The following is a 20,925-nucleotide window of genomic DNA, read 5'->3' as shown; positions in this document are numbered from 1 at the left end:
CAGGGATCTGAACCCGGGTCTCCCGCATTGTACGCAGACGCTTTACTGTCTAAAGCTCAATCAGTATCATTTTGTATTACATCCACAGCAGCTCAAACTCAAAGAGAACCAGTCATTTACAAAGTTAATGAGGGACAGATTTGGGACCAGAGATTAGGACTGGCATTCTTTGCAATTCATCCTGTCATGAACTGGAGTAAATACGACTACAAGTGAAGCACTTAGTTTTATTAGCATATCCTTAGTACTGTGACATTGAGACCAACTGTGGAAATTCAAAAGCACAGAATTTATCAAAAATAACTTGGGACAGAAAATTGTTAATGAAGAGGCGATAAAGATTCCACCAAATGTGAGCAAAAACCAGAGACAAAGCAAGATTTTTTTCCCTATTCCTGGGAAGGATGACATACAAAGAACCTGAGAAAGGGAAGAGAAGGAAAACATCTTCTAACCCTTTTATTTTGAAGAACAGAAATGAATGGTTTCCTTGGGGTTTTGGTCAATAGGATTTTACAAAAGCAGACTTTTTTTTTTTTTTTTTAAGAGCATTTCCCCTCATTGAGGGACTTTAGAAGGCAATCGTTGCTCCATTGTAATATTGCTTATTTTTGAGGATTTTTCTTCAACTGAGTGGACCCTTAGTGAGAGGACACTGCCAAGCTGATCAAGTTCCCCAACCACTGTTTTGATAACAGCTTCTTCTTTTGAGTCTAAAATAAAATAAATGCAAGCTTAGTACTCATTCTTAACAGGTGGAAAGGTATTTAGTCATAACGGGTATGCTCGTATAAAACAGTTTGCAGAACTTCCCTGGTGGTCAAATGGCTAAGACTGCTGCTCTCAGTGCAGGGGGCCTGGATTTGATCCCTGGTCAGGGAGCTACATCCCACATGCTGCAGTTAAGACCCAGCATGGCCAAGTAAATAAATGAATAAAAATATTAAAAAACCCAAACAAACAGTGTTTGCGAGTTTGCTGAAAATTGAGATGTAATACTCAATACCTGTGCTTAGCAAGGCCTGAGACAATCTTTCTTATCTTTTAGAACAATGGGTATTTGAAAACATAAGTGAAACATGCATTAAGAAGTATCAGGCAGGTAGAGGCCTGGAGCAAATAATGTCTTCTTTTAAACACCAACTTGCCCTGTTTTTGTGGTTTAAAATAAAGTTGCTTTTCTAGAAAAACATTGAAACTGGGAAAATAATAGGTTCTAAGTAAGAAAAATGTTGGGGGAATTGATTTCCCATTTCAGTAATTTCATAATTTGACCACATCTGTTCTACAGGAACATGAAATATGAATGTTAAACGCTGATACCTTATCCCTTCATTCACTAGAACTAAACTTATATACAGTTTTACTTAGTTTCCAAATAAGTGACTTATTTAATACGACTGCTGGAGTTTAAAAGAGTTATTCCAAGTTAAAAAAAAACAACCCTCTTGTACCTTTGACTTGATTTTCAGAATTTTTGGGCCCACGCCCTTCTGATTTGTAATATGTGGACTTGCTTTTTCTGTGAAGAGAAAAGAAAATTACTGCAGTTTTCTTTCATTAGGGAGCTCATAAATAACTATGAATGGGGAATAAAAGTTTTGGAGTGCTAGTTTCAACTGAAGTTCTAGTTTCAAATATGGCTTCAACATTAGTTGAAGGAAATGAGATCTACAAGATCTCCAAGATCTCCAAGATCCCCTGGAGAAGGAAATGGCAACCCACTCCAGTAGTCTTGCCTGGGAAATCCCATGGACAGAGGAGCCTGGCAGGTTATAGTTCATGGGGTCTCAGAGTCAGACATGACTTAGCGACTAAACAACAACACAACGGGGTGTTAACCAGTGAAGCCACAAGAGTGTGTTATTATAAGAAATATGCTTCAATGCTCAGTCTAAGAAAGCAGTTTTCCTCCTGGATTGGAGTCTAGGCATTGCTCAGTATTCCATATTTAAATGTTCTCTACATTACTAGGTATAGATACTTTACATACTAAGAGATTGAGTTTTGCTGCCTGTTTTCATGTTGTTTAGATGCAGTAACAAATTGCTAAGTGATGTTCTTCAGAGCAGGAAATTCTAGGATACAGTATTGGTTTACATGTACACTGAGAAAACCTAGCCTATGTGTGATTCATGTTTTTCACAAGTTGATATTTACCTTCCTTCCCCATCTATTAGTTTGCAATACATTTCAATTTCTTTTTCTAAAAATATTTTGACATCGAGAAGCCTTTCGTGCTCAAGCTTCTGGCCTTCTGTTTCCATCCGAATCTGCTGGAGTTGATCCTCCGTTGCACCAATCTGCTCTTGGATTTGCTGGAGCTGATGGCAGTAATTGCTTTCAGTCTCAGCCAAGGAGCATTCGTAGGAATGTTTCTGAAATAAGAACAAAGCACAGCTTGCACGTGTAACAGATAAACCACATGTTCATGCTTTAAAAACATTCTCAAGGTGGAAAGAAATATTTTGTACAAGGGCTAAATCTTTCCCCTTGAAAATCAACATTAGCCAAATTAAAAAAAATTTTTGCTCTCCATTGAAAAAGCTTCTTGTTTTTCCTTCTTCAAGTTTTGGGATTGGTGAATCAGAAGTAATATTTATAGAAAAAATGCTTGATATATAATATGTCCATGTCTATTTAATACATTTTAGTGAAATATAATTAGTTATGTATATTCAGATATATAATTAGTTATATATATTCAGTTATATGTTAATATATATACATATATATATATATATGGGTTCCCAGGTAGCTCAGTGGTAAAGCATCCACCTGTCAATGCAGGAGATGCTGGTTTGATCCCTGGGTTGGGAAGATCCCTTGGAGAAGGAAATGGCAGCCCACTTCAGTATCCTTGCCTGTAGAATCCCATGGACAGTTTGGCGGGCTACAGTCCATGGGGTTGCAAGAGTCAGACATGACTTAGCAACTAAACAACAACACACACACACACATATATATATATATGTATGTATTTACTTAATACACACACACATTCAAGTCAAGATGATGCCTACGAACCATGGCCATGAGGGACTGAAGTTCTATTTCCAAGGTTTGCAGGTTGCGCTTCAGTTCCATCAGCTCATTTCTGGCTGCCGTAGCAGCTCCTGCATCGTCAGAAATCTGCTGATGCAGCGATGTGCTCTGAAGCATAATTGTCAGATGGGTTAGTGACCCGCTTGGTGGTCTCCTGAACAAACACTTGGCCTGTGATTTGCTACATGTACCTTCTCATTAAACCAGGCCTCGGCATCTTCACGGTTTTGTTCCGCCAAGTCCTCGTACTCAGCCCTCATGTTGGACAACAGAGCAGTGAGGTCCACTCCTGGGGCTGCATTTATCTCCACAGTCACGTTCCCCCCAGCTGCACCCTGCATGACTTTCATTTCCTGGAAAAGCTATCTGTATTAATCATCAAGGTAGACTTAAAGAAAATTATCAGAGTATAGTTGATTTTGGGCTTCCCAGGTGGCGCTAGTGGTAAAGAACCTGTCTGCCAGTGCAGGAGATGTAAGAAACATGGGTTCGATCCCTGGCACAGGAGGATCCCTGGAGAGGGAAATGGCAATCGCCTTCAGTATTCTCGCCTGGAAAATTCCATGGACAGAGGAGCTTGGCAGGCTATAGTCCATGGGGTCGCAAAAAGTCAGGCATGACTGAGCTCACACACACATACACATGAGTTGATTTACAATGTTATGTTAATTTCTTCTATACAACAAAGTAACTCAGTTATACGTACATACCTACAGATTCTTTTTCATATTCTTTTCCATTATGGTTTATCACAAGGTATTGAATATTGTTGCCTGTGCTATACAGTAGGACTTTGCTGTTTATCTCTCCTATATATAATAGTTTGCCTCTGCTAATCTCAAACTCCCAGTCCATCCCTGCCTTCTCCCCCTTCCCTCCTGGCAATCACAAATCTGTTCAAGGTAGACTTTTGATTGAGATCCACAGTGGACTTGAGGAAGGGCATCAGATACCACAGGAAGCCAGGGTTCCTTACCTCCTGGTGATTTTTTTTGAGGCATGTCAGTTCCTCACTGAGTGCTTCACACTGTATCTCCAGGTCACTTGTACAAAGAGTCAGCTCCTCCATAACTCTGTGAAGACCGTTGATGTCAGCCTCAACACTCTGGTGCAGAGCAAGCTCATTTTCATACCTGGAAGGTTATTAAAATGTTTGATAACTATAATCATAGGTAGGTGCAAAGCATGACTTTTCTAGACGTTTCATATACTAAAAGATACCAATGTTCAGTACATACCCCTGAAGCAGATGATGATAGCAAAATGATGAAACACTTTGGAGCACCTATTGATTTATGAATATTATTTTGGAGCTGTTTCTTCAGAGTTGACTTTTGGCATCCCATGTGCTTAACAGTAGAAGAAAGCTACTCTTTAAAATTTATGCTAGCTTTAACCTCAATGTCCACAGCAAAGAAATAGATAAAGAAGATGTGGTACATATATATGATGGAATATTATACAGCCATTAAAAAGAATGAAATAATGCCATTTGTAGCAACATGGAAGGACCTAGAGATTATCATCTTGAGTAAAGTAAGTCAGGCAGAGAAGGAGAAATATTGTATGCCATCCTTCATATGTGGAATCTAAAAAGGAATGTTACAAATGAACTTATTTACAAAACAGAAACAGATTCACCTACTTAGAGAACAAACTTATGGTTGTCGGGGGGGAATGATGGGAGGAAGGGATAGTTAGGGAGTTTTGGATCGACATATACATACCACTATATTTAAAATGGATAACCAATAAGAACCTACTGTATAGCACAGGGAACTCTGCTCAGTGTTATGTGGCAGCATGGATAGGAGGGGGTTTGAGGGAGAGTGGATACATGTATATGTATGGCTGAGTCCATCTGATGTCCACCTGAAACTATCACAGCATTGTTAACTGGTTATACTCCAATATAAAATAAAAAAGTTTTTAAAAAGTTAAAAAAATAAAATTTATGCTAGCTTCATATCAGGGCACATTTAATCTCTTCAGTGATCTAGTCTGACTTTATAAAACCATGTTGCTTTTTAAAGCAAAAATTATGTTCTCTACTCCAGTGTAGTATTTTTACTTTTATTATAATTAATTACTTTATGTTTACCTACTTCAGCCTGAAGTCATCAGCAGTCAGTCTGGCATTTTCATTTTGTAGAGCAATGCTGGCATTACAGGTAGTCACAGAAATAATCTAAATAGGATAAATGGTGCAAAATGTTAGGTCCAAAAGTCAAGGGAGATTTCAGATCTCATTGTGATTCTTCTCTTCTTAATCCATAAAACATCTATTTTGTATCATTTTTTCCTATTTTAAAGAAATCTGGATTTTCTGCAGAGTTTAAGAGCCAAATGTAAACTTTTCCAATCACAGACAGTTTTATTACTCTTCATCAAAAAGTATGAGGTAATAAAAGATCAATGAAGCAATTCTATCTATTTGGAAACAATTTCTCTTTCATCAATTAATTCTGCAAATTCTTATTGCCAGGCAGTGTGCCAAGCATTGGGAATGTAGAGTTAGCAAATTCACACAAATTTGCTGAGCATGTTTTCTATTACATCTTTTTTTTTTTTTTTTAAGGTTCAGTTCAGTTCAGTTCAGTTGCTCAGTCGTGTCTGACTCTTTGCAACCCCATGAATCACAGCACGCCAGGCCTCCCTGTCCATCACCATCTCTCAGAGTTCACACAAACTCACGTCCATTGAGTCCATGATGCCATCCAGCCATCTCATCCTCTGTCATCCTTTTTACTCCTGCCCCCAATCCCTCCCAGCATCAGAGTCTTTTCCAATGAATCAATTCTTCGTTTTTAAGGTTATGCACACCCAAAGCCTGTAGTATGCATCTTTCTTACCTGCCTTTTGAGATCTTCAGTGACTGAGAAATATTTACTATAGTCATAAGCAAGTTGCCGGCCAGAACCAGGTCCATATCTCTCATACCAGCCCTTGATTTTCTGCTCGAGGTCAGCGTTGGCCTCCTCCAGAGTACGCACGTGGTCCAGATAGGATGCCAGGCGGTCATTGAGGTTCTGTAGCGTCACCTTTTCATTCCCAGGGAGGAGGCCATGCTCATTTTCAAGAAAACCAGTACAGACACCACTTCCCAACCCTCCACCACCATGAGAGAAACTTCCTCTAGAAGAAACGCTTCCAAGAGGGCCAGAGAAGCTGCTTCCTGCCCCCAACCCACCGCATGCATTTCCAGCCCTGAAGCCTGTCCTTCCACCAGTTAGCCGACCAGTGCCAGCTGGAGAGCAGAGCCGCCTGGATCCACTAGAAAGTCGAAAAGACATGGCGACAGCACCAAACGACCCTTTCTTAGAGAGGGGCAAAGTCAAAAGACACCATCCATGGAAGCTGGCTCTGCTGGCCTTTTATAGGATTCAGTAGGTCATTTCAGCCTTAACTATGCCGATCTGTAATGAAATATTACTTGCATGCTAATTGTTGTTTTTCATAATTGGGTGATTTTTTAACAGTGTCCAGTCTGTAGGTGGAAAGCTGGTCCAAGGATATCTTTGTATACAAAAAAGGTGCCAGATAGAGTAATACCAAATCATAGTTTTAAAAGTCAATATTATGTATGAGTCAATGTACATCTTTTTGACCTCTGACATATATTTTAGTTGTTTTTTCCCTCCAATATAACAAAAGATTCATAATTCAAATGGACAATGTCTAACGCTTTTGTTCTGTAAATACTTATGAAGTATTTTTATTATTCATGTGTTATTGAATGTTTTCTTTCTTATTCAAATCAGGCGCTCGCAATATATAGTGATCCTTTGGTAGTGGGAGCTCTCTAATTGATTTAAAAAAAAAAACAGAAATAAAAGTCCTGCAGAACTTTGCTTATCAATTTAACTAAAAATTAGTGAGTATGTGGCATTGACAGAAAAATTACTTGTATTGAGATTTCTCGGTTTAGTCCAGGAACAGAATGTCTATTCAAGTAACTTCTGAGCCTCCAAATTGCTCATTTTTCTAATTCAAAAATATTGTTTAATGTTTTATAGTTTAAATGTATGTATTTAAGACATTATGAATTTTTTTGAGAAATGAGCTTCATGTTGGTGCAGAGGGAGTAAAATATATGAAAAAGAGGGGGATTTTCATCACTACTTAGAAAACCAATAATCATGGTACTCGAGATAAAAGATTAGTTGTCATTGGTGAGCAGAGTCTTCCTCCTTCTGCTTTGATGCCCATGGGAAGTCATCCTGTCTGGTTGTTCTTCTTTTCCCTGTTGGGCAAATGAAAATAATAACGTTGAAAAGTCTCAAATGAATGTTGAGCAGCTCCAATAATTAATGATTACAACACAGTTGGATGGGCACAAACATTTTGTAAGTGTTAATTATTTAAATTATTATAATAAAGTAGACATGTCAGACAGGGTCAGCTGTCCATCACTTAAAATGGTGCAAATTGATTGGTTAACTGATTATGTGTCCAGATAATTTTGAAACAGTAGTTTTTCTGAATAAGAGTTGTCAATGTTGCGGATAGTGAATACCTTTGAAAAACATCCAACATTATTGTTTTTAAATGATATTTGGTATACCAGAATCCATAAAAATCCATATTTTTTGACCCAAAGTATTTAAAGATAATTAAGGTAAAACTAACTGAGACCATTGGGACACATTTAGAACAATGTGTGATAAGAGATTCAGCTCATATTTAGAAACTTGGTACGGATTTTGTAGTGACCTGGTCAAAATTTCAACCTTTTTGTCCATGTTTCCCATGAGTATCCAGAACAACTCAACAACTCAATTAAAAACATGTAAAGAAAAAAAAAAAAAGAAAAGAAAAACAGAGTATGTTGTCAGTGTAAGAGTTGATAAGTCTTGAGTTTCGTGGATAAGAGGTATTATGAGACTGCAAAGTGTTATTAGCATAATCTGCTTATCTCTAGATCTTTTATAAATACTAATTAAGTGATAATCTTTTGTGTAATAAGGTAAGCATATATTATTAAAATCATTTTGAAGACAAGTTGGCTGTGAAGCTAAGAGGCAACACAGATTATAAAGCATTTCTATATCAAAGCAGGACTGGAATGTATGATGCCAAACTCAGTGAAACATTGTTATCTATTTACTCACAAGGGCAAACCTCTTGAATTTTTTAATCATAGATTTTCTCCAAACTAACAATTACTACAAAAGTTTAGACATGCTTTAGTCCTTTCTAGAAGAGGGGGACAGAGTTAAATATTCTAGGCTAGTTCTATCTATATATTTCTCCCTGACAGTGGTTATTTTATTAACGATAAGAAACATGTATTCAGCTGCATATCATTATCATTTCTTGAGAATCTATTGGGTTATATAATACACATAGTGTAGGTAGAATCCAATGAACAGTATGAGATGGTTGGATAGCATCACCGATTCAATGGACATGAACTTGGTCAAACTTCGGGAGAGAGTGAAGGATTGGAAGGCTCAGCGTGCTGCAGTCCATTGGGTCATGAAGAGTTGAACACGACTTAGCAACTGAAGAACAACAGTGTAGGTACTCATAAATAATTGAACACACAAACTTTAAGTTAGGCAGTTTTAATGTCTGCTTATTTCAGGATAAAGTTATTCCTTACATTATCTTATTCTAATGATTGGATGCTAATTTTTTCCCTGATAAATTTAGCATTTAATTTCAAATATGCTTTGGCATCTTTTGCTGTTGTTTAAAATTAACATTCTACATTTCTCCTAGCCAAGTTTAGAAAAGTGTGTTTCTTGAACACAGATAAAGTTTGTTTTGTCACCAGATTCTTGTTTTTTTTTTCTGAGAATCAGACTCTGGTGTGCTAATTCCTCTCACAAAATGGCTTCCCTGATTTGTTTGGGAAGGAGATTCTGATGACTGCTTAATCTCAGACTGATTGGAGTTAGGATGATTTAGTAGTTTTTTTTTTTTTTTTTAATTCCTTTCCTTGCTGGAAGGTGGAAGCATGACGTTCTCACTAGCATGGTGTTATGTTGTAATTAAGCAAACAGACTCTGAGCTGGACTGCCTGGGTTAGCATTCCAGCAACTCCAGTTATTAGCTGTGTGACCTTGGGCAAATTATCTAACCACTCTCTGCTTCAGTGTTCTCATCTGTAAAAAGAGGGTGTTAATAGAATCTACCTCATAGTGTTGTTTTGAGAATTAAATGATGCTTAGAACAGACCATGGACTTCCCGGGTGGTGCCAGTGATGAAGAACCCACCTGCCAATGCAGGAGACATAGGAGGCTTGGGTTTGATCCTTGGGTTGGAAAGATTCCCTGGAGGAGGGCACAGCAACCCATTCTAGTATTCTTGCCTGGAGAATCCTATGGACAGTGGAGCCTGGTGGGCTATGGTCCATAGTGTCATAAAGAGTCAGACACGACTGAAGCGACTGAGCTTCATGCATGCGCAGAATAGACCCTAGCACATAGCAAGTGTTCATTATCATTATTTTGATTTTTTTTCCCCTGGAAGTTATGTTAAAAAGTCCTGGATATATGTTTGGTTTCATTGCCTGTTGCTTTTGGTATCAAATCTGAGAAACCATTGCCAAGACCGTGTCAAGAAGCTTTTCCTTATGTTTTCTTTGAAGAGTTTTATAGTTTCAGGTCTTGATATTTATGTCTTTAATCCATGTTGAGTTGATTTTGTGAATAGTGTATGATCAGTTTAGTTCATTCGCTCAGTCATGTCTGACTCTGTGATCCTATGGACTGCAACATGCCAGGCTTCCCTGTCCATCACCAACTCCCAGAGCTTGCTCAAACTCATGTCCATCGAGTCGGTGATGCCATCCAACCATCTCATCTTCTATGAACAGTATGAAAAGTGTACGATAGGGGTCCAATTTGATTCTTTTTACATGTGGACATTCAGTTTTCCCAATACCATTTGTTGAAAAAACTGTCCTTTCCTGATTATGTATCCTTGGCTCCCTTGTCAAAAATCAGTTGACTGTATACATGTGAGTTTAGTTCTGAGCTCTCTATTCTGTTTCAATGGTTTAAGTCTGTTTTCTCCCCTCCCACCATACTGCCCCCCCCGCCGCCCCTAATTGCAGTAAAATACACAAAACATAAAATTACCACTTAATCATTTTATGTGTATAGTTCAGTGATATTAAATACATTCATTCACAATGTTTGCAACCAACATCCATCTCCAAAACTGTTTTCGTATTATAAAACTGAAACTCATACCTATTAAACAATAACTCCCATTCCCTCCTCTTCCCAGCACCTGGCAACCACATCCTTACTAGCACTTGTTATTTTCTTTTTTTTTTTTGACAGTAGTCATTCACTTGCGTATGAGGTGGTATCTCCTTTCAGTTTTGATTTGCATTCCCTAATGATTAGTAAAGTTGAGCCTCCTTTTGTGTGTTTATTGGCTACTTATATATCTACCCTGGGAGAAGGCAATGGCACCCCACTCCAGTACTCTTGCCTGGAAAATCCCATGGACAGAGGAGCCTGGTGGGCTGTAGTCCATGGGGTCGCTAAGAGTCAGATATGACTGAGCAGCTTCACTTTCACTTTTCATTTTCATGCACTGGAGAAGGAAATGGCAACCCACTCCAGTGTTCTTGCCTGGAGAATCCCAGGGACAGGTGAGCCTGGTAGGCTGCCGTCTGTGGGGTCGCACAGAGTCGGACACAACTGAAGCGACTTAGCAGCAGCATATATCTACCCTAGTGTTTTTTTTTTTTTTTTTAATTTATTTTTATTTATTTATTTATTTTTTTAAAAATTTTATTTTATTTTTAAACTTTACATAACTGTATTAGTTTTGCCAAATATCAAAATGAATCCGCCACAGGTATACATGTGTTCCCCATCCTGAACCCTCCTCCCTCCTCCCTCCCCATTCCATCCCTCTGGGTCGTCCCAGTGCACCAGCCCCAAGCATCCAGTATCGTGCATCGAACCTGGACTAGTGTTTTAATTACAGTAACTTTGTAATATATTTTGAAATTAGGAAGTGTGATACCTTCAGCTTTGTTCTTTCCCAGAATTGCTTTGGTTATCAAGAGTCTTTTGTGTTTCTCTATGAATTTTAGCATTTTTTTCTATTTCTGTAAAAAAATAACAGTTGGGATTTTGATAGGGATTGTTTGAATTTATAGATCATGTTGGTAGTAGAAACATTTTAACAATATTAATTCTTCCAGTCTGTGAACTTGAATGTCTCTCCATTTATTTGCCTCTGCTATAATTACTTTCATCAGTGTTTTATAGTTTTCAGTGTACAAATATTTTAGCTCTTTGATTAAATTTATTGCTAGATATTTTATTCTTTTTTATAAGATTGTTTAATTTTTTTGGATAATTTGTATATAAAACTATAGCTGATTTTTAAAAAATGTTGAGTTGTATCCTGCAACTTTGCTGAATTTATTAGTTCTAATAGTTTTTTGAGGAAGTTTTTAGTGTTTTCTATATTTAAGATCATGTCATCTGCAAGCTGAGACAATTTTGCTTCTTCCTTTTGGATTTGGATGCCTTTTACTTCTTTTTCATACCTAATTGCTCTGGCTAGGACTTCCAGTACTGTATTGAATAAAAGTGGCAAGAGTGCACATGATCTTAGAAGAAAAGATTTTTGTTCCTGATCTTAGAGAAAAGCTTTAAGCTCTTCACCATTGAGTTTGATGTTAGCTGTGGGACTGTCATATATGGTCTTTGTTGTGTTGGAATACATCCTTATATATCAAATTTTTTGAGTATTTTTAACGTGAAAGTGTTTGAATTTTGTCATATGGTTTTTCGGCCTCTATTGAGATGATCATATGATTTTTATCCTTCTTTCTGTTAATGTGATGTATCATATTTATTGATTTTATGTATTGAACCATCTTGCATCCCAGGGATAAATCTCACTTGATCTTGGTTTATGATCTTCTTAATGCACTCTTGAATTTGTTTGCTAATATTTTGTTGAAGACTTTTGCACTTATGTTCATCAGAGATATTGATCTATAATTTTATTATCTTGTAGTGTTTTTGTCTTTGGTATCAGGGTAATGCTGGCCTTGTAAAATGAGTTTATAAAATTTTCCTCTTATTAAATTTTTTGGAAGAGTTTAAGAAAGATAGGCATTGATTCTTTAAGTGGTAGAATTCACCAGGAAACCACCTGGTCCTGGGCTTTTCTTTGCTGAGAGGTTATGATTACCAGTTCAATCTCTTTATTCATTATTGGTCTGTTCAAAGTTTCTATTTCTTCATGATTCAGTCTAGGTAAATTGTATGTTTCTAAGAATTTGTTTCTTCTAAATTATCCATTTTGTTGGTATATAAATATTCTAGTATTTTCTTTTTTTATATTTATTTTATTTGTCTGTACTGGGTCTTAGTTGCAGCATGGAAACTCTTAGTTGAAGCATGTGGGATCCTTGAGCAGGGATAGAACCTGGGCATTCTGCATTGGAAGCATGACGTATTAGCCACTGGACCACAAGGGAAGTCCCTCTAGTGTTTTCTTATGAGCCTTTGTATTTCAGGCATCTGTTGTAATGTCTCCTTTTTCACTGATACTTTTATTTATTTGAGTCCTCTCTCTTTTTTCCTGGTTAGTCTAGTTAAAGATTTGTCAATTTTATCTTTTCAAAAAAACCAACTCAGTTTTGTTGACCTTTTCTAATGTCATTCTAGTCTTTATGTCATTTATTTCTGATTGTTCAATTCCTTATATTTCTACTTCTATGAGCGTGTTGCACTCAGTGATTGGATTTTATTAACTGTTTTAGTCTTACTGTTGGTATATGGTTAACAAGTATTTACTGAAGGAAGGAAGGTTTAAAATTTGACAAAGATGTGAAAAAGACACCAACTAGTTTTTTGCCTATTAAACTGAACAACTAATTTGTGAAGACCATTGCCTTAAAGAGAAGAAATTAAAAACAAATTCAGTTTCTGTTGGAGGAGGGGTATATTTAAAATGCAAAGAATGACCAGAACCAGTGAAGATGACTTGCAACAGGAAGAACTTTTATTGAAACACCACCACAGAGAAAGTCAAAGAAATGTTACTATTCTAAAAATAATTTTTTTTTTAAAAGTTCATTGGAAGAAAAGCAGAGAAATGAGGGCTCTTATTTAGGAACCTAGCTTTGATTTGATATTTTGATTTAGGGGCATCCTTTTGGGCTCAGGAAGGCATCCTCTGTTCACTCTTCATGTTGTTGATTTTGGTGGACTTCTCTTCCACAGTGTGAACTCTAGAGGACAGAACTTTGCCACGAGGATCTATTTCTTCAACAATTGTTTTAACCACGGTGGCTTTAGATGGATCTAAAATGACATATATACTGCAGTAATATGGATGCAACAAGAGATTATCATACTAAGTGAAGTAAGTCAAAATAACAAGGACAATGCATATGATATCACTTATGTGTGGAATCTAAAAGATGACACAAATGAACCTCTCTGTGAAATAGAAACAGAATCAGGGATACAGAGAACAGACTGGTGGTCACCTAGGGGGAGGCGTTTGGATGGGTGGATTGGAAGGCTGGGCTTGGCATATGTAAACCTTTATATGGAGAATGGATAAACCAGTTCCTACTGTATAGCATGGAGAATTATATTCAATAATCTATGATAAACCATAGTGGAAAAGAATATTAAAAAAGAATATGTATATGTATATATATATAATTGAATCACTTTGCTGTACAGCAGAACTTAATACAACATTGGAAATCAACTATACTTCACTTTTAAAAAGGAAAAAAGTAAAATGAGATATAAATTGTTAGAACTTATCAAATTCATAAAGGGGAAATAACTCATTCCTTGAAACAAATACAAATGTTGAATGTTCAACCCAGCTTTTGTTTACCTTTTATCTGATTTCCTGGCCCACCATAGCCTTTTGATTTAGCACAAGAGCTGTAAAAATATAAAGTATTTTTATATAATATATAAATGTTATTTATATATTGTATAATATATATTATATAATGTATATAAATTGTATATAATGTATATATTATATAATATATATATTATATATAATATATATTATATAATGTATATAAATTGTATATAATGTATATAATGTATATAAAATGTAAATAAAAATATAATGTATTAAATATTTGACACTGTTTTGCAAGAAACTGATTTAAGATGAATGATTTAAGATGGGAGATAACTGAACTCTTAACACTAAGAGTTTATGTACACATGACCTAGATCATAGATACTTTGGATTTCAAAGAAGTCTTTAATAACCTTAAAATAGTTTTTTCAGTGTAAATAGTACTTACCCATCCTCTCCATCTATCAGGCGGCAGTAGGTCTCGATTTCTTTTTCCAGGTGGACCTTGATGTCCAGGAGCTGTTCATACTCCAGTTTCTGGCCCTCGGTCTCGGTCCTGACCTGGTGCAGCTGCTCTTCCAGGGCTCCGATCTGAGCCTGGATCTGGGCCAGCTGGGCACAGTAGTTGCCCTCTGTTTCCGTCAAGGAGCACTCCAGGGAGTGTTTCTGAGGATCAGTGAGACATAATTTAGTAGTTGATGTCACTGTTTTAGGATATGGCAAAGCACTTAAGAGATATTGAGAGAGTTATCCTTATATAATAACCGTATTCCTCTTGTTTAATACTAACTGTTGCCCTTATTAGATGTTATACTATTTTTAATCTATTGGAGAATAGTACAGTTGGTGGTAAATGCTATTCATATCCCCAAGAGTGTTAGAAAAATTGTTTTCTCCTAGGACACAGTCTAAAGATCTGTCCCCTCTCACTTACCCTGTGCTTTGGTACAGTTTGCCACTGTTTCCAGGAATTAAAGTCCCCCTACACTTTGTGAACTCATTTCTAATCATGTGGCAGCTTTGTGTCATGAGGATTATAGCTCTTACATTAAATAAGTAATCCTGGGATTTCCCTGGTGGTGCAGTGGTTAAGAATCTGCCTGACATGCAGGGGATGTGCCATAACTACAGAGCCTGCACTCTGGAGCCCATGCTCTGCAACAAGAGAAACCGCTGTAATGAGAAACCTGCACACTGCAGCCAGAAAGTGGCCCCTGCTCACCACAAATATAGAGAGCCCATGTGCAGCAATGCAGACTGAAGGCAGCTAAAAATATACTTTAAAAAAATAAAAAAAGGTAACCTCTGCATAAATTTTCTGAAAGTAGAATGATCCCAAGAAAAGAGTGGTCTTCCTAGGCTTTAAATAGTTTGATTCATTGGCTTTATGGGTGCTTGCTGTAATTTTACATGGGATGACAATGAGCGTGTCTTATTCTTGTACCTGCAAGAATTTTACATATATTTACAACCTCTTCTGGAAGTTTACTAGCCATAGTAGAAAAACAATAGACTTAGGAATTAGAAAATTAGGAGAGAAGTTCTGGTACCTTAGTATCTGACTGTGGGACTCTTGGAAGATTGCTTAACTTCTTTGAACCTCAGATTCTTCTCTTGGAAATAATAACATGAAATATAAAGTCTGGTCTGCCCAAGCCCCAGGGTTATTGTGGACTCACGTGGGTGAAAGTGCTGGGCAACCCTTAATGAAAACGGTTATTATTAATAATATTGTCATGCATGTTGAGCTTTATGGGCAGCCTTCATGCCTCTACTTTGCTTGTTTATGTCACTTAAAAGGGAACCTGTGAGTATTCCAATTAAAATTAAGTGGCCCAAAGGAATGCTAGATAAAGAAACTAGGATGGTTGCAAGTGTGTTTTTGCATTCCATGAACAGTGATTTTTGATCTTTTGACGTGGGAGAGAAGACTCAGGGTAAAAACTGTTTTCTTCTTTTTTTGCTATTTATTTTTATTTATTTATTTGGCTGTGCCAAGTCTTAGTTGTAACATGTGGGATCTTTAGGTGCAGCATGTGGGATCTAGTCCCTTGACCAGGGATGGAACCTGGGCTCCCTGCATTGGGAGTGCAGAGTCTTACTTAGCCCCTGTTTCTTTTTGAGTACCTAAAAAATCATTGTATTTTTTAATTCTAACATTTCACAATTATTAGCATCTTGGTATAATTTTCAGGCCAAAGATATTCCACTGTGAAAAATGCAAATGTATCTTATTTCAGGCAGAGTGATGACTGGATAGAAATGAAAATTAATAATAACAGGTGGCAGAAAAACTCTGATCTTTTCCCCTCAACTTCTAAAGCAACTCTTTGGCGTCATTTTTACTTACTGTTGCTAAAAGAGACTGAAGTTCAATCTCCAGGGTTTGAAGATTACGTTTCATCTCAGTCAGTTCATTCCGAGCTGAGGTGGTGGCGCCAGCATCATCAGAAATCTGCTGCTGCAGCGAAGCACTCTGAAACGTTATGAGCCTTGTTATGAGCGATGCTTGGATCAGCACCGGGTGCCAAGTCAGCGCATCCCTAGATTGCTTTTTACCTTTTCATTGAACCAGGCCTCCGCGTCCCTGCGGTTCTGCTCCGCCAGGGCTTCGTACTCGGCCCGCATGTTGTTCAGCAGAACCGTGAGGTCCACGCCGGGCGCCGCATTCATTTCCACGTTCACATTGCCTCCGGCCGCGCACTGCAGAGCCTTCATCTCCTAAAAGAAACCATGTTGGGATCGGAATATTTCTGAAGGAGCCAGACAGACAAGATCCATATGGTTAGAAACTTCTGTTAGGGTTTCTTTGGAGGGAGATGAACAGAAACATTTCAGACCATAAGCCATATGGAGAAATCAACAAATTCTTTCTTGAATTCAAGATATTATATTTGTCATCTGAAATGTATTTTTTTTTAAATTTTATTTTATTTTTAAGCTTTACAAATTGTATTAGTTTTGCCAAATATCAAAATGAATCCGCCACAGGTATACATGTGTTCCCCATCCTGAACCCTCCTCCCTCCTCCCTCCCCATACCTTCCCTCTGGGTCGTCCCAGTGCACTAGCCCCAAGCATCCAGTATCGTGCATCGAACCTGGACTGGCAACTCGTTTCATACATGATATTATACATGTTTCAATGCCATGAAATGTATTTTTAAACATTGGGAGGAAGGCAGGCTGTGAAATCAGGGGGGAGAGACCACCTACCTCCTCATGGTTCTTCTTGAGGTAAGCCAGTTCCTCACTGAGTGTCTCCAGCTGAATCTCTAAGTCCGTTCTGCACAGAGTCAGTTCGTCTAGGACCCTGCGCAAACTGCTGACATCCGCGTCCACGCTCTGATGGAGGGCCTGTTCATTTTCAAACCTTGGAAAAATATTTGAAAGCGTCATCACGTCAGTCATCACCTTTTGTGTTAAGTCGCTCAGTTGTGTCCCACTATTTGCCACCCCGTGGACTGTAACCCTCCAGGCTCCTCTGTCCGTGGAATTCCCCAGGCAAGAATACTAGAGTGGGTAGCCATTTCCTTCTTCAGGGGATCTTCCCAATCCAGGGATTGAACCTGGGGTCTCCTGCACTGCAGGCAGATTCTTTACCCTCTGAGCCACCAGGGAAGCCCCATCATCACCTTTTAGGTCATCATAAAACTCAAGCTAAGGGACTTCACTGCTGGTCTCCTGGTTAAGACTCTGCACTTGCACTGCAGAGGGTTCCATCTCTGGTGGAGGAACTAATTATCTTACATGCCACAAGGCATGGCAAATAAAATAAAATAGAATAAACTCAAAGTAGAAAGGATATTAATAAGGTTAAGGCAGAAACTGTATAAAACAAAACAAAACACCCTTCAAACTAAGCTTTTGAGTCCAACTGTTAAAATATACTCCAAACTTCAGGTAGATTATTCATAATCATAAAAATAAATAAATTTCTTTGACACAAGAGAATGAGAAAACTCAAAATTCCCTTTTGTATGACTTTGACATTCATTTGTGTCAGTCCTCCAATAAAATATATAATTCAGTGAGTCATTCGAACACGCATTTGGTTTAAAACAAATAAACTCAAAGAATGGAGGTGACCTCAAATAGCCTAAATAAAAGAGGGAAAGGCTTAGGCAACTGTTTTGGTTTCTTTTCAGCCCCACTTACTTTAGTCTGAAGTCATCAGCTGTGAGCCTTGCATTGTCATTTTGCAGGACAATATTGGCATTGCTTGTTGTTGCAGAAATTATCTGATAAATGGAGAATTAGTTAAGAACGAGGAAATATTTTTAAACATTCAGATTTCCTTGAAATAAAGTCAACTATAAAATTATAGCAATATTTTTGGCATCCTGTCTCTAATAAGAAGATGATTCTTGAAAATGGAAAATTTAAGTATAGCCTCTTTTACTCTCTATCTTACCCATTAAAAAAGAAAAAACTTTCTATGGAAAACTTTCTATGTAAATATATAACTGGAGACATTGGGCAGTTTTTGATATTTTAGTATTTCTGAAAGCATAAACATGTATACCACATACCAGATGATGAGTAAGCCAAGTTTGAAGACCAGAATTTTAATATAAGTTAGTTTTAATATTAATAAACTACCGAAAATTAGCAGCTGAGAGCAAAGCCTTGCTGTGATCACTTAGGCATCTGTGCCTGTGCGGCTAATTACCCTTACAGGTACTAAACCTCATGGCACTGTGTTTCTTACCTGGTTCCTAAGGTCGTCAATCACCGTAAAGTATCTGCTATAATCGTGATCGAGACCACGGCAGGAACCAGGCCCAAATTTCTCATACCAGCCCTTGATCTTCTGCTCCAAGTCGGAGTTGGCCTCCTCCAGGGCACGCACGTTGTCCAGGTAGGAGGCCAGGCGGTCGTTGAGGTTCTGCATGGTCACCTTCTCATTGCCAGAGAGGAGGCCATGTTCATTTCCAGTGAAGGCTGTGCAGGAAGCACTTCCTCCGCCCAGCCCCCCGCTGTAGCTTCCCGCAGAGGAGCTGCCTCCAAAGGCGCAGGTGAAGCCGCTTCCAAAGCCTGGCACACTGCTTGTGCTGCCGACCCCAAAGCCGGCTCCACCACCGGAGAGCCGCACAGAGCCAGGTCCTCTGCAGGAGCCAAGGCGTCTGGATGCAGAAGAAAAGCGCACGCTCATGGTGTCTAGACTGCCCTGCTTGTTCCTGGAGGTAAGCTCTGATGGCAAATGTCCTACTGAAACAGTTTCGTGTACCTTTATATACACATTATCAGGGTGTTTCTTGGTGAACTCTGCTACCCATAGCAAAATGGTGTTTGCCAGCTCATCTGAAGTATTCATAATTAGGTATTTTTTTCTTAAATGAATGCCTTTACCCTAATGTGTCCATTTCTGTAGGTGGATAGTTGCCTTGGGGTTATTTGTTATCTCCAAAATGAGAAAGGGAGGAGTATTATCAAGATTATTATAGGGATGCATTTCAAATTTAGCATGAGTAATCCTTCCTGTCTTCCAGGCCTTAGGACTATAAAGTTCCTATAGGAATAAAATAGTGTGACACACAAATTTCTTTTTCCCTTGCTCAAAGCAAGAACTTTGCCTTTTCTCTAGTAAGTGAGCCATCATAGTCATGGTTTTCTATAGATAATAATGATCCTTTTGGATAGATCAAAAATAATTTCAAGAACCAGTGGGTTCATGGTACCAGAGGAAGAAGGCCAGGTACAAAATGAAAATTAAGGAATTAAATGGGCTTTTCTTTGAAGACAGATAGTCTTCTCTTGATTCTTATCCCTCCTGAGTTACATCTTTATTGGTTTTCTGTCTAAGCTCTTTTCTAACCAGGTTAAATAACAGTATTGGCATTTTTAGGGCGGTGAAACTGTTCTATGTGGTATTATGTTGGTGGATACATGTCATCATATGTGCGTCAAAACCCATAGAATGTACAACACAAAGAATGAACCTTAATGAAATGGACTTCAGTTCAGTTCAGTCGCTCAGTCGTGTCCGACTCTTTGTGACCCCATGAATCACAGCACGCCAGGCCTCCCTGCCCATCACCAACTCCCGGAGTTCACTCAGACTCGTGTCCATCCAGTCAGTGATGCCATCCAGCGATCTCATCCTCTGTCGTCCCCTTCTCCTCCAGCCCCCAACCCCTCCCAGCATCAGAGTTTTTCCAATGAGTCAACTCTTTGCATGAGGTGGCCAAAGTACTGGAGTTTCAGCTTTAGCATCATTCCGTCCAAAGAAATTCCAGGGCTGATCTCCTTCAGAATGGACTGGTTGGATCTCCTTGCAGTCCAAGGGACTCTCAAGAGTCTTCTCCAACACCACAGTTCAAAAGCATCAATTCTTCGGCCCTCAGCCTTCTTCACAGTCCAACTCTCACATCCATACATGACCAAAGGAAAAACCATAGCCTTGACTAGACTGACCTTTGTTGGCAAAGTAATGTCTTTGCTTTTGAATATGCTATCTAGGTTGGACATAACTTTCCTTCCAAGGAGTAAGTGTCTTTTAATTTCATGGCTGCAGTCACCATCTGCAGTGATTTTGGAGCCCCCCAAAATAAAGTCTGACACTGTTTCCACTGTTTCCCCATCTATTTGCCATGAAGTGATGGGACCAGATGCCATGATCTTCATTTTCTGAGTGTTGAGCTTTAAGCCAACTTTTTCACTCTCCACTTTCATTTTCATCAAGAGGCTTTTGAGTTCCTCTTCACTTTCTGCCATAAGGGTGGTATCATCTGCATATCTGAGGTTATTGAGATTTCTCCCGGCAGTCTTGATTCCAGCTTGTGTTTCTTCCAGTCCAGCGTTTCTCATGATGTACTCTGCATATAAGTTAAATAAGCAGGGTGACAATATACAGCCTTGATGTACTCCTTTTCCTATTTGGAACCAGTCTGTTGTTCCATGTCCAGTTCTAACTGTTGCTTCTTGACCTGCATACAGATTTCTCAAGAGGCAGGTCAAGTGGTCTGGTATTCCCATCTCTTTCAGAATTTCCCACAGTTTATTGTGATCCACACAGTCAAAGGCTTTAGCATAGTTAATAATAATGGA

The 20,925-nt window shown here is 38.3% G+C and overlaps 2 protein-coding genes across 3 annotated transcripts; both read right to left on the bottom strand.

The window, feature by feature from the left end:
- Positions 1-213: 213 nt before the first annotated feature.
- Positions 214-6,430, bottom strand: KRT26 (keratin 26). The gene is made up of 8 exons (XM_006068636.4): positions 5,898-6,430; positions 5,151-5,233; positions 4,022-4,178; positions 3,237-3,398; positions 3,028-3,153; positions 2,161-2,378; positions 1,455-1,522; positions 214-713 (listed from the first exon to the last, which is right to left on the bottom strand). Exons 1-8 carry the CDS (start codon positions 6,336-6,338, stop codon positions 559-561), a joined length of 1,410 nt encoding a protein of 469 aa, XP_006068698.4. The 5' UTR covers positions 6,339-6,430; the 3' UTR covers positions 214-558.
- A 6,587-nt stretch (positions 6,431-13,017) lies between these two features.
- On the bottom strand, positions 13,018-19,099 carry KRT27 (keratin 27). Of its 2 annotated transcripts, XM_006068637.4 has the most exons (8): positions 18,587-19,099; positions 18,034-18,116; positions 17,092-17,248; positions 16,436-16,597; positions 16,227-16,352; positions 14,325-14,542; positions 13,895-13,944; positions 13,018-13,341 (listed from the first exon to the last, which is right to left on the bottom strand). In XM_006068637.4, exons 1-8 carry the CDS (start codon positions 19,028-19,030, stop codon positions 13,199-13,201), a joined length of 1,383 nt encoding a protein of 460 aa, XP_006068699.4. In that variant the 5' UTR covers positions 19,031-19,099; the 3' UTR covers positions 13,018-13,198. The 2 variants fall into 2 exon arrangements, with proteins under 2 accessions (XP_006068699.4, XP_044794920.2); XM_044938985.2 differs by lacking the exon at positions 13,895-13,944 and having other exon boundaries at positions 13,146-13,341.
- Between the last annotated feature and the right edge of the window lie 1,826 nt (positions 19,100-20,925).

The sequence above is a fragment of the Bubalus bubalis genome, chromosome 3 (genome assembly GCF_019923935.1).
Source record: "Bubalus bubalis isolate 160015118507 breed Murrah chromosome 3, NDDB_SH_1, whole genome shotgun sequence".
Lineage (NCBI taxonomy): Eukaryota > Metazoa > Chordata > Mammalia > Artiodactyla > Bovidae > Bubalus > Bubalus bubalis.
Note: the sequence above shows the minus strand (reverse complement) of the source record. Positions and strands in the feature narration are given on the sequence as shown.

What these genes read in the sequence shown, in the direction of transcription:
- KRT26 (XM_006068636.4), bottom strand. Translation starts at nt 6,338, where the DNA reads ATGTCTTTTCGACTTTCTAGTGGATCCAGGCGGCTCTGCTCTCCAGCT. An exon ending in TTCAGTCCCTCATGGCCATG is followed by an intron (nt 2,379 to 3,027) that starts GTTCGTAGGCAT and finishes TTCTTATTTCAG; the next exon opens with AAACATTCCTACGAATGCTC. An exon ending in TTCTGAAAATCAAGTCAAAG is followed by an intron (nt 714 to 1,454) that starts GTACAAGAGGGT and finishes ATTTTATTTTAG; the next exon opens with ACTCAAAAGAAGAAGCTGTT.
- KRT27 (XM_006068637.4), bottom strand. Translation starts at nt 19,030, where the DNA reads ATGAGCGTGCGCTTTTCTTCTGCATCCAGACGCCTTGGCTCCTGCAGA. An exon ending in GCTGATGACTTCAGACTAAA is followed by an intron (nt 17,249 to 18,033) that starts GTAAGTGGGGCT and finishes TATTTTTCCAAG; the next exon opens with GTTTGAAAATGAACAGGCCC. An exon ending in GCCAGGAAATCAGATAAAAG is followed by an intron (nt 13,342 to 13,894) that starts GTAAACAAAAGC and finishes ATGTCATTTTAG; the next exon opens with ATCCATCTAAAGCCACCGTG.